The sequence below is a fragment of the Mobula birostris genome, chromosome 17 (assembly GCF_030028105.1).
Source record: "Mobula birostris isolate sMobBir1 chromosome 17, sMobBir1.hap1, whole genome shotgun sequence".
NCBI lineage: Eukaryota > Metazoa > Chordata > Chondrichthyes > Myliobatiformes > Myliobatidae > Mobula > Mobula birostris.
This window is the reverse complement of record NC_092386.1, coordinates 521,496-535,337: the sequence shown is the minus strand read 5'-3', so window position 1 is coordinate 535,337 and position 13,842 is coordinate 521,496. Positions and strand designations below refer to the sequence as shown.

The 13,842-nt window shown below is 41.3% G+C and overlaps 1 protein-coding gene across 4 annotated transcripts in view; it reads left to right on the top strand.

The window, feature by feature from the left end:
* ythdc1 (YTH N6-methyladenosine RNA binding protein C1) overlaps positions 1 to 13,842 on the top strand; it is a 91,898-nt gene that overhangs the window by 66,673 nt on the left and 11,383 nt on the right. For 3 of the 4 annotated variants that reach the window (XM_072281168.1, XM_072281166.1, XM_072281165.1), the window contains 3 exons: positions 9,519 to 9,603; positions 9,683 to 9,849; positions 12,639 to 12,721. In XM_072281168.1, coding sequence (XP_072137269.1) covers positions 9,519 to 9,603; positions 9,683 to 9,849; positions 12,639 to 12,721 — 335 coding nt within the window. Of the gene's footprint in view, positions 1 to 9,518; positions 9,604 to 9,682; positions 9,850 to 10,287; positions 11,235 to 12,638; positions 12,722 to 13,842 lie in introns of those variants that run through there. The other variant, XM_072281167.1, reaches the window with a different exon arrangement.

Sequence of the window (13,842 nt, the reverse complement as noted above, 5' to 3'; positions counted from 1 at the left end):
CTCTCATCACCCTCTGGATGAAGAAGTGAATAGCGAAGAATGCAATCCTTAAATTCTAAACTGGAAATTGTAAATGGAGTAAGAATGCAGTGTTTATCTGAATGGACAAACAAATGCATCAAATGTTCTTAGTTAACAAATTTCTGATGTTCTGTTACTTGTTTTCAGCTTTATTAAAATAACTATTTCTGAATTATTCTTTCACTGTCCATTTTAAAACACTCAAAACAGTCCCCACTGCTTATTCCCCATCTTCTCAATTATTAACAATAACAGTGTACGATTTATGAAAACCGACCACTTGAGAGATATACTGAGAGGTGTAGAGTAAGTGTTTTCTCCCCCTTTAAAAACACTTGACACCCAAGGGAGAGATCAGACAGATGAGAGACTGGTTAAAACTATTAGAGCCCATAAAATCCAAGACATGTTGGTAACTAGATCCAGAATTGGCTTAGAGTAGAAGACAGTGGGTGATGGTAGAGTGTTGATTGGATGTCTGTGACTAGTGGTATCCCACAGGGATTGGTACTGAGACCCTTGCTCTTCATAATATCTTGAATCAGTAAATAGACAGATGACAAAGATTGGTGGAGTTGTGGAAGGTAGTCTTCATTTGCAGAGAGGCATTGATATGTTGGTGAAATAGACTTAAAAATAACAAATGGTACTTAATTCAGACAAATGTAAGATGCACTTTGGAATTACTGATGGGGCTAAGATACCATGAATGGTACAGTTTTAAAGATCTGTAAGAAACAGAAGGACTTTTGAGTATGGCATAGATCATTGAAGGTTCATTAGTCAGGGTTGATGCAAAAATGGGGAGGTTATGCTCAAACCTGTAAATCCTAGGTCAGACCTCAGCCTAAGTACCACGTGCAGCTGTGGTTACCACACTTGAAAGATTGTGATTGCTCTGGAGAGGATGAAGAGGAGATTCACCAGCATGTGTCGTGAAATTTGTTAACTTAGTAGGAGCAGTTCAATGCAATACATCATAATATAGAAAGGAATAAAAATAAATTAATTTTAATATATATATCATCTTATCTGGCCCACAGAGGAATTTGCAGTGGGAGGGGAAAGATCCAGTTGTCGTGGTCCATATGGGTATCAACGACATAACAAGGAAAGAGGTTCTGCTGAGAGAATTTGAGCAGCTAGGGACTGAATTAAAAAGCAGAACGGAAAAGGTAGTAACCTCTGGATTACTACCTGAGCTACGTGCAAATAGGCACAGGATCAAGAAGATTAGAGAGTTAAATGCATGGCTGAAGGATTGGTGTGGGAGAAGTAGGTTTGAATTCATGGGAAACTGGCAACACCACTCTTGGTGTTGAAGGAGGGAGCTGTTCCATTGGAACAGACTTCACCTGAACCGTGATGGGACCTAGATTCTGGCGAATCGCGTAACTGGGGCTGTGGATTGGCTTTAATCTAAATGATGGGGGTGTGTTCAACAGATTGAAGAAGTATGGATAAGGTAAAAGAGAAAAAGTGTGGATAAAGGTAAAGTAAAAACAAAACAAAGAGAAAAGTAATGGTGGAGTACAGAAAAGTCAACATAAGAAGTAGGAGCAAGAGTAGGCCATCTAGCTCGTCCATCCTGCTCCGCCATTCAATAAATTCATGGTTCATCTGGCCATGGACTTGTCTCCGCATACCTGCCTTTTCCCCATAACCCTTAACTCCCCTACTATATTGAAAATTTTCTCCAACCTTGGCTTAAATATATTTACTGAAGTACCCTCCACTGCTTCATTGGGCAGAGAATTCCACAGAGTCACCACTCTGGGGAAAATCAGTTTCTCCTCATCTCCATCCTAAATCTACTCCCCTGAATCTTAAGGCTATGTCCCCTAGTTGTAGTCTCACCTACAAGTGGATACAACTTTGCTGCCTCTATCTTAACTCCTTTCAATATTTTATGTTTCTATAAGATCTCTCGTTCAAGTGCAAAAGAGACAAAGGTTTACTACATTTTAACAGTGCCATGAGTGCAAGGGCACTTTATCTGACCGCCTGTAGTATTTGAAACAAGGTCCATGAACTTGTGGTACAAATCAGTATACAGGGGTATGATTTAGTGGCTGTTTCAGAAACGTGGTTGCAGAGGATTGGGAATTAAATATCCAAGGATATCGGGTAACACGGAAGGATAGGCAGGAAAGTAAAGCAGGTGGGGTTGCGCTCTTAATTAAGAATGAAATCAAGGTGATAGTGAGATATAAAATCTAAGGAGCAGAATGTTGAGTCCATCTGGGTAGAGATTAGGAATGGTAAGGGTAAAATCACTGGTGGGAGTTGTCTATAGGCCACCGAATAATAACATTGCAGTGCATAGGCAATAAACCAAGAAATATCTGAGGCATGTGAGAATGGAACAGCAGTTATCGTGGGGGACTTTAACTTACTCGAGATTGGGTGAATTAAGTTGTTTGAGGCAATCTTGAGGAGGCCTTCAGAGAATGCACAAGTGATAGCTTTCTTGAACAGCATGTTAGTGAACCTACAAGAGAATGTGCTGTCTTGGATCTGGTGCTATGCAAGTGATCTTGTAGTTGGAAAGAGTGATCGCAGTATGATTGAGTTTCCTGTACAAATGGAGTGTGTAGTAGTTCGATCTAAAGTCAGTGTTTTATGCCTAAACAAGGGAGATTACAACAGGATGAGGGAGGAGTTGGATAGGGTAGACTGGGAACACAGGCTATATGGTGGGACGGTTGAACAGTGTAAGACTTTCAAAGACATTTTTCCTGGTGCTCAACAAAAATATATTCCAGTTAAAAGCAAGGACAGTAAGGGTTGTGGGAGCCAGCCATGGATACCTAAGGAAATAAAGGAAGGCATCAAACTGAAAGCTCATGCTCACAAAGTCACCAAGAGTAGTGCGAAACTGGAAGAATGGGAAAACTTTAAGAAGCAACAAAGAATAACTAAGCAAGCAATAAAGAAAGGGAAGATATTTTATGAAAACAAACTAGCACAAAATATAAAAACGGATAGTAAAAGTGAAAAGGGTGACTAAGATGAGCATATGTTCCTTGGAGAACGAGAATTGATACTGGGTAATGAGGAAATGGCAGAGGCTTTGAATCACTATTTTGTCTGTCTTCACGGTAGAGGGCACTCTAAGGTGCCAAAGAGAGATGGTATGGATGTGATGGGAGGTGAGGACCTCGATACAACAACTATCACTAAGAGATAGTGCTGAGCAAACTTGTGGGCCTGAAGATAGACGGGTCCCCGATCTTGATGGAGTGCATCCCTAGGTGCTGAAAGAAATGGCAGAGGCTATAGTAGAGGCTTTGGTGATAACTTGCCATAGTTCTCTGGACTCTGGGAAGGTGCCGGCGGGTCAGCGCTGTTCACGATATAGAAACATAGAAAATAGGTGCAGGAGTAGGCCATTCGGCCCTTTGAGCCTGCACCGCCATTTATTATGATCATGGCTGATCATCCAACTCAGATTAATGATCGAGAAAAAGGGACTGAGTATAGTGTATCTAAGTTTACTGATGACACTAAATTGAGTGGAAAAGCAAATTGTGCAGAGAATATGGAGAGTCTGTAGAGAGATATAGATTGGTGAAGTGAGTGGGCAAGCATCTCTCAAATGGAGTACGATGCTGGTAAATGCGAAGTCATCCACTTTGGAAGGAAAAGTGGAAGATTAGATTATTATTTAAACGGTAAAAGATTGCAGCATGCTGCTGTGCAGAGGGACTTAGTGGTGCTTGTGTATGAATCACAAAAGATTGGTGTGCAGGTGCAGCAGGCTGTCAAGAAGGTAAATGGAATGCTATTACATTGAAGTCTACAGCACGTTACAGGCCCTTCGGCCCACAGTGTTGTGCCAGCCATGTAATCTACTCTAGAAACATAGAAAATAGGTGCAGGAGTAGGAACAGCTGAGAACTTTCCTACTGCATATCCGTCTGTTTTCCTAAGCTCCATGTACCTAACTAAGAGTCTCTTAAGAGACTCATTTATACCTACCTCTAGCACCATCCCTGGCAGTTTATTCCATGCATTCGTAACCCTAACTCTGTGCAAAACTTACCTCTGACATCCCCCTTATACCTATTTCCAAGCACCTTAAAACTATGCTGCCTTGTGTTAGCCATTTCAGCCCTGGGAAAAAGCCTCTGGCCATACAATCAATGCCTCTCATCATCTCTATCAGGTCATCTCTCATCCTCCATTACTCCAAGGAGAAAAGACCCACTTCTCTCAACCTATTCTCATAAGACATGCTCTCCAATCCAGAAAACATCCTTGCAAATCTCCTCTGCACTCACTCTCTATAGTATCCACATCATTTCTGTGGTGAGGTGACCAGAAATGAACACAGTACTCCAAGTGGGGTCTAGTTAAGGTCTTCTATACCTGTAACATTACCTCATGGCTCTTGAACTCTCTGATGAAGGTCAATACACCAAATGTCATCTTCACAATACTGTCAACCTGCACAGCAGTTTTGATTGTTCTCTGGACACAGAGCCCAGGATCTCTTACCATTAATATTATATTCTGTTAATGAACCACTTCATACATTTCTAGGTCGAACTCCATCTGCCACTCCTCAGCCCAATTCTACATCCTATCAATGTCCTGCTGACAACCCTCCAGACTACCCACAACATCCCCAACTTCTGTGTCATCAGCAAATTTACTAACCTACCCTTCTTCATCCAGGACATCTATAAAAATCACAAAGAGCAAGGGTCCCAGAACAGATCCCTGCAGAAGACCACTGGTCACCATCCTCCATACAGAATACAAACCCTCTACAACCACCCTTTTCCTTCTGTGGGCAAGCAAATTCTGGATCCATATACACTACATCCACTGCTCTGCCTTCATCAATGTGTTTTGTTATATTCTGAAAGAATTCAATCAGGCTAGTAAGGCATGACCTGCCCTTGACAAAGTCATGCTGACTACCCCTAATCAGATTATGTCTTTCCAAAGGCTCATAAACCCTGCCTCTCAGGATCTTCTCCAACAACTTGCCCACTACTGAAGTAAGACTCACTGGTCTTTAATTTTGTTTCTTGAGCCAGGGAACAGCATTTTTAACCCTCCAATCCTCTGGTACTTCACCCGTCCCTAATTGATGATGCAAAGATCATCAAAGATCATCGCCAGAGGCTCAGCAATCTCCTCACTCGCTTCCCACAGTAGCCTGGGCTATATCTCATACAGACACAGCAACTTGTCTAACTTAATACCTTTCAAAAGCTCGAGCACATCCTCTTTCTTAATGTCTATATACTCAAGCATTTCAGTCTGCTGTCAGTCATCCCCACAATTGCCAAGGTCCCTTTCCCTGGTGAATATTGAAGCGAAGTATTCATTAAGTACCTCCGCTACCTCCTCCGATTCCATGCACACATCTGCATTATCACACCTGATTGGTCCTATTCTGAAATGGCTTATCCTCCTGCTGTTCACATACTTATAGAATGCCTTAGGGTTTTCCTTAATCCTGCTTGCCAAGACCTTTTCCTGGCCCCTTCTAGCTCTCCTAATTTCATTCTTAAGCTCCTTCCTGGCAGCCTTGTAATTTCCTAGAGCTCTGTCAGTACCTAGTTTCTTGAACCCTTCGTGAGCTTTTCTTCTTGACTAGACTTTCTACATGTTTTCTACAGTGTGGTTCTTTTACCCTACTATCCTTTTCCTGCCTCAATGGAACATACCTCTGCAGAATGCCATGCAAATATTTCCTGAATATTGCATTTCCCTGAGAGCATATGCTCCCAATTTCTACTCCCATGTTTCTGCCTAATAGCATCATATTTCCCCTACCTGAATTAAATGTTTTCACAAATTATCTGCTTCTATCCTTCTCCAGCGCTATGGTAAAGGAGGTAGAGTTGTGATTACATTCCCTCAAAATGCTCTCACACCTGACCAGGCTCATTTCCCAATACTAGATCAGGTACAGCCTCTCCTTTAGTTGGTTTATCCACATATTGTGGCTGGCTACCTTCCTGAACACACCATCCAAACCCCTTGCTCCAAGGAGATGCCAGTCAATATTCGGAAAGTTAAAATCGCCCATCACAACAACACCATTCCAGAATCTGCCTCTCTATCTGCTCCTCGATGCCTGTTACTGTTGGGCGGTCTATAAAGAAACACCCAGTAGAGTTATTGCCTCCTTCATGTTTCTGACTTCCACCCACACTGACTCAGTAGACAATCCCTCCACGACTTCCTCCTTTTCTGCAGCCGTGATACTATCTCTGATTAGCAATGCCACGCCCCCACCTCTTTTGCTTCCCTCGCTGTCCTATTTGAAACATCTAAAGCCTGGCACACTCAGCAGCCTTTTCTGCCCAAGGTATCCAAGTCATCAACGGCTGCAATATCATAGTTGCACTTATTGATCCATGCTCCATGCAAACAAGTTCATGCACCTTGTTTATGATACTCTTTGCATTAAAATAAGACGCATCTCAACCCATCTGGTTGAGTGCATCATTGCTCTATCATCTGCCTACCCATCCTCACAAACTCCCTACAAGCTAGCTCTGCTTGTGCGCCATCCACCCCATCCTCTGGCTCTTCACTTTGGTTCCCATCTCCCTGCAAATCTGGTTTAAACCCTCCCCAATGGCATTAGCAAACTTGCCTCCCAGGATATAGGTTCCCCTCCAGTTCAGGTGCAACCCACCCCATTTGTACAGGTCACCCCTTCCCCAGAAAAGGTTCCAATGATCCAAGAACTTGAAACCCTGCCCTCTGTACCACCTCCTCAGCCACTCATTCGTCTACGCTACCTTCCTGTCTGTGGCACCGGGAATAATACGGAACTCCCTAAGCTTCACAGGACCTCTACCCCTCTCCTGCCTATGTCATTGGTACCAATATGTACCATGACCTCTGGCTGCTCACCCTCCCCTTCAAGAATATTCTACAACTGCTCAGAAACAACTTGGACCCTAGCAACGAGGAGGCAACAGACTATCCTGGTGTCTCTTTTGCAGAGTCTCCTATCTGTCCCCCTAACTAGCAAGTTGCCTATGACTTGCTCCGCCTGACTTCACATTACCCTTCTGACACTCAGAGCTGACCGCAGTGCTATTGATCTGGCTGCTGTTGCTGAGGGGAATGGTCACAGAGGGACCCTGCACTGACTTCTTTCTCCCTTTACCTCGCTCGGTGTTCACCCACCTACTTCCTGAATTCAGCACTCTGGGTGTATCCACCTGCTCAAAAGTTTTTCTTATCAATTGCTATGCCTCCTGGATGACCCTTACTTCATCCAACTTCAGCTCCAGCTCATTAATACGGTCTTTTAGAGCTGGAGTTGGCTGCACTTCCCACAGGTGTAGTCATCAGGGAGACCATCAGGTTCCATGAATTCCCACGTCCTGCAGGAGGAGCTTTCCACTGCCATATCTGCCATCCTGGCGCCACTGGACTTTGGGCAACCAAAACCAAGTCAGTAATAATGAAAGGAGAAACCTACCATTGATACCTGTTTCTTTCGCCTCTGCCTCTCCTCCTCAAAGCCTGAGTCAAACACACAGTTCCCACTCTGACTAGCCCACAATCTGATGATTGCCGCTCCACTAGACCCTATCTCTCTTTCATGGTTTTAAAAAAAACATGGAAAGGGAAAGGTGCTCCGCCTGCTTCCACTGCCGCTGATGTCCTCGATGCTTTCCGCACCTGCACACTGGCCTTCCGTGTTAGAAGGATTGAATTTAAGAGCAGGGAGGTTATGCTGCAACTGTACAGGGTCTTGATGAGGTCATGTCCGGAGTATTTTGTCTCCTTATGAGGAAGGATATATTGGCTTTGGAGATGGTGCAGAGGAGGTTCACCAGCTCGACTCCAGAGATTGGGTGGGTACGGGGGTTACCTATAAGGAGAGATTGAGTTGCCTGGGACTGTACTCACTGGAATTCAGAAGAATGAGGATATCTTATAGAAACATATAAAATTATGAAAGGGATATACAAGATAGAGGCAGGAAAGATGTTTCCACTGGTAGGTGAGTCTCGAGCTAGAGGACATAGCCTCAAGATTTGGGGGAGTAAGTTTGGGATGAAGATGAGGAGAACTGCTTTTCCCCAAGAGTTGTGAATCTGTGGAATTCTCTGCCCAATGAGGTAGTGGAAGCTACCTCAGTAAATGTACTTAAGATGAGATTGGTTGATTTTTGTATAGTAGGGGAGTTGAGGGTTATGGGGAAATGGCAGGTTGGTGGAGATGAGTCTATGGTCAGAGCAGCCATGATCTTATTGAAGGGTGGAGTAGGCTCAATGGGCCGGATGGCCGCCTCCTGCTCCTATTTCTTAAGTTCTTATGTAAGTGTTTTGCAAGCAAATAAAACTGAGAATCAAATAACTGCATAAATTCAGCAAATTGTTCTCTGATCTATAGGAGATACTTTTAAGAGATGTTTAGATAAGCACATAAATGTGAGGGAAATGGAATAATATGGACATTTCCATAGTTTGACACAACATTGTGGGACGAAGGGCTTGTTCCTGTGCTTGTCTATTTTTTATCACCAGAATATTTTACGATGTATGTCAATGATTTGGTCTATGGGATTAATGGATTTGTGGCTAAATTTGCCGATTATACAAAGATAGGTGGAGATACGGCTGACTTAGATAGTTTAGGGGAATGGTCAAAGAAGTGGGAAATGAAATACAACGTTGGAAAGTGTATGGTCATGCACTTTGGTGGAAGAAATAAACAGGAAGACTATTATTTAGATGGGGAGAGAATTCAAAATGCAGAGATGCAAAGGGACTTGGAGTCCTTGTGCAAGATACCCTAAAGGTTAACCTCCAGGTTGAGTTGGTGGAGAAGAAGGCAAATTCAATGTTGGCATTCATTTCTAGAGGTATAGAATTTAAGAGCAGAGATGTGATGTTGAGGCTCTATAAGGCACTCGTGAGACCACACTTGGAGTATTGTATGCAGTTTTGGGCTTCTTATTTTAGAAAGGTTATACTGACATTGGAGAGGGTTCAGAGAAGATTCGCGAGAATGATTCCAGGAATAAAAGAGTTACCGTGAGGAGCGTCTGGCAGCTCTTGGGCTGTGTTCCCTGGAGTTCAGGAGAATGAGGGGGGATCTCATAGAAACATTCAGACTGTTAAAAGGCCTGAACAGATTAGATGTGATAAAGTTATTTCCCACGGTAGGGGAGTCCAGGACAAGAGGGCACAACTTCAGAAGGACGTCCATTTAGAACAGAGATGTTGAGAAATTACTTTAGTCAGAGGGTGGTAAATCTGTGAAATTTGTTGCCACGATCAGCTGTGGAGGCCAAGCTATTGGGTGTATTTAAGGCAGAGATGGATAGGTTCTTGATTAGCCAGGGCATCAAACGGAGAAGGCAGGGGAGTGGGGATGACTGGAAGAATTGGGTCAGCCCCTGATTGAATTGGAGCAGACTCGATGGGCTGAATGGCCTACTTCTGCTCCTATATGTTATGGTCTTAACAGTTAGCTGTTTATAATATTCTAACTTTCTTTTCCAGACGCGAGTTGCCATTTACAAAAACAGGGCATCTTGTCAACCTTTGGAATGAGAATAAACCAGTCAAAATTGGACGGGATGGGCAGGTATATCAGTTAACTTTTCTGATTTATTGTAGACTTGAAATGTGGTGCTCTTTATTCATTCAGTCATTTATTTGTGTAGGAAATTGAACCTGAGTGTGGCACACAGCTTTGTCTCCTATTCCCACCGGATGAAAGCATTGACTTGTATCAATTCATTCATAAAATGCGGCACAAGAAAAGAGTGCATTCTCAGCCACGATCAAGGGGGCGACCTCCTCGCCGTGATCCTGTCCGGGAAGTGGGAAGGTTAGAAACGTTCTTTGGACTGATAGTAGGCACTTGTAATGGAATAACATGATGGAGCACTAAGAGTCACCAATTCATGGTACCAGCGATACAGAAGATCATTTTAAAATCCTCATGCCAAGCTGCATGGACTAGTCTGTGGCTTCAGTGAGGATTACACAGCGTGTGGTGCTTTCGCATTGGCTTTTCGTCTTCGAGTAAAAGAGGAGCCATACATGTCTAAAGCATTAATGTCCACAATGAACTGTAATAAAAAGGTGTATTTATATTATTTTGAATGCAACGTTAGAGTAGTACATCCTGTATGCAACCTGCATGGAGAGAGTGAGGTGTTCTGTAGAAGTAATTAAATCTTGGTGTGGTAGGTGGAGTGTAAATTATATATTTTTAATGGTAAACTTGCTTTTGTAATATCTTGTGAAAGCCTTTTTTTTCCAGGTATATTCCTGTGGATAATAATGTGGCCTGGGACTTAAAGGATCAGTATCTATTAATTTTGCAGAAGATGACATCTCATTTTGGGTTAAGTTATTTTATCTTGTTCAAGAAGAGCATTAAATATGGGACTGTTTCACTTGGTGCTACACCGTGGTCACCGTGACGCATACACCTATTGAAAGTATTCCTTACAGTTAGTCACAGTGAATACCTATCCATCAAGCTGCTGAGCTTCTGAAAACATCCACGTGGTTAGGGTTTTTTGTAAAAGGGAAAATCGATGGCCCTTGGAGACCTGGCAACAAACCAGACAGTGGATGTTGCTGAGTCCGTGTGCGTTCTTCCTAGATGTCCACAGTGCCACTGGACCTGTACAATTTGAAGCCACCTCATTGAGCACTGAGCACTGCTTATGAACAGTATGCAGTTTCCCTCCTGACCCTGGGGGGAGAAAAGGGGTGTTCACACTGTGAAAATGCGGAGAATTTCAAAGAACTGAGATGTAACTACTGTGCTTAGTGCTTTTGCCTGTAGCCAACTACCAAACAACAGATTTAAATCTTTCAATACCCTCCACATTCTGTCAAAGGACTATGGATTGTTGTAGTTTGCTGGGATACAGATGTTTCCTTTAATGAAAAGCACCTGTGGTAGGTAGAAAATAATCAACAGTGGCCCATTTCTTTGATCTAGTGGACTGTCGATTTAGGTAGGAGGAAACCTGGCAGTACCCTTCCCTTTGGCTTTCATGGACTATGCGGCCAGCTGTCTTTTCAAGTTATAAGCCAAGGGGTACACTGTGCTATTTTAAAGGTCTTTGTGAATGGAATTTATTTTTTTGCACTGGACTGCAATAGCATTGCTACCACAACACCTGCTCAACTTGCCAGGCCCTCCTTTTATGTTTGTGGCTCACGCATCATAAGTCATTAGTTTGGACTGCTTTATGAACTTTACTGTCAAATTAAAATCTTCGTTTGCGTGGTCAAAAAGCAACTACAAGAAGCGGTATGTTCCTCCTTTAACCAGCATTTTATATAAACTTGCTGTTGTTTCCCTTGTTTTGTTTTAAGTAATAGGGTGAGAAAAATCCAGTTTTCTTAATTACTTGTGTTACTGGGCTGAGGAATGATTTTAATTTATTACGATAAGCCAGTTTTTCCAAAGTATCTCACTCATTTCTGCCTAGACAAAACTGGGTAACCCAAATGGACATGGTTTAAACAGCTTCTCTGATACAAATGCATAGTGTCTCAGCTTCTATTCCAGTAGTTAACAGCTGTTTTACTTCTGTAGTATCAGATTGGGTAGTTGGACATTATCATTTCAAAACTTTAATACAATATGAAATTGGAATCCGGACTGTAACTGCTTGCACCTCAGCTCAGTAATAAGATTAGATCTCGAACTAATGAATTTTTCTCACTGTAAATAATTTTTATGCCATTTTTTATTTTAAATACTGAAAACCTTTGCAACAGAAAACTGGTGTAAATAATTCAGTATAAACACAACCAGTCATCGTTTTTCCTGTTAACTTTGAACGAACAAGGCTTGCAAGGAACTTTGTTTAAGGTCTCTTGTTTTCACTGTTTTATCCCCATGAAAATAGGAAATTGTGATTTTGCACCTTGGTATGAATCACATCTGAAATAGGTTTCACTTTTTGATCTCTACCCATATTTATTCACTTGTCGCATTGTCAATACAAGTGTGCACGTTTACTAGAAAGGATAGGGAAAGTTGTTGGATACTTAAGCTATGTTGTGTTATAATTTGAAAATCTGGTTGCAATGTCTTAATCTGCTGCCTGATACTTTTCAACTGTTGTTTCAGACCTTGTGTGCAGTATTTGAATATTTTTAGCTATTAATGCAAGTTTCAAAAAAAAAATGCCATTGTGTCAACATTATAACATACTGTGCATTCCAATTTAATGAAAGTTAGTTTTTTAAAACTTTGTTGCTTTATTAAACGTAATGCAAGGTGTAACAAATGCAGCTTTATACATGTGTACCCACTGTGTTTCTAATATCAGATCCAATTTGGTCATCTTTTTACACATTTTTAAAATGCGTAATATAGATTCTTTTCTCTTTTGTTCTAGTTTTAAAGTTTTAGAAAATAAAAATTATGTACACTAACTCCAAATATTTTAGTAGGATAATACAAATATCATCCAACTTATTTGATAAAACTGTCATTGACAGTTATTTCTGATCAATGAACTGCAAGGAAACATCTGTTTAGCATTTCTTGATTGCTAACTTCAATTTTTGCATTGGTCGGCTTTTCAATTGTATTCATGGTTTTTTGGTTTCATAATGATTCTGTTTACCTAATTTACGTAGGCGTCGACCAGAAGATTTTGACTCATATAACACCAGAAAGAGACCAAGGATTGACTACCCACCAGAATTCTCACAAAGAACAGGTCAATATCTTGCAGCATATTGAAATGAGTTAGAAATGTGGCACTTCTATGAAGTCAATGTGCAGAAATGCTTTTATTTCCTACCCATTCAAGAATGACATTGTTTAGCTGGTCTTGAGTCTCTGAACACAGTAGTTTGCTGCTAGATTTATGCTTTATGGAGTCCTTGTGTTTCCTAAATAAAATCTAACCAAAAAACTGTTTGGTTTCCACTTCAGGTAGGTGTTCTGTTAACCAATGCAGCCAGTTACCTGTGAAAGTTTGTGTTGAGCAGATGTAGGCAATAAACCAACGAGTAAAGACAGTTTGGGCCACATAACAAATTGAATAACAGATCTTTGTAGATACAGCATACCAAATTCTAAAGCGGATACAGTTTGTGTGATTTGAATAGTGCAATGTTGTTAATTAATTTTTGAGTAACACTAATCACTGGGTAAATAGGCTGAGTGCTGGTGTTGTTTAACTGTCTGCATTTTCACCTTGTGGTGGAGGATAGGCGATCGATGCTTCATTTTAAGTTAGTGAAATTGAGAGTCTACAATCCAGGCATCAAATTGGTTGTTACTAACCCAATGAAAGCCAAAACTACACAATAATAGAATTGAATGAGCACAATAAAAAGGTCCATGTGTACAATAATTAAGTTTCAATTAAATTTGTTAGTATTTATATATTCTAGTCAATCTAGCAGTTTAATATTAATTAGAACATTTTAGAACATGCAAATGCATAATAATGTAGCACAGGCTATTGTTGCTGTGCTGGCTTTTTCACAGATGTTTAATTACTCTTCCTCTCCTTTAAACAGTCACATTTTTCCTTTTCATCTATTAACCTAGTTACCTTCCTTTTTAGAAAATGTTCTTGGGCATCAGATTGAAAACGTTCATAACTTTGCATCTTTATGCTGTTCAGAAGGGCTCATGTATGGCTCATTAGTTTTGTTACTCAAGTGCCCAGTTGCTTGGGTGGACAGAAATGGCAGCTGATTAATTTTAGAAGGCCTGAAAGTTCACCTTCACATGAAAAGTAATGCCACGCTCTAGCTATTTAGTTTTTGAATTTTTCTGTGCATTTTGTGGTAAGGCTTTCTACCTTGTAGGGGAACACAGTTTAAT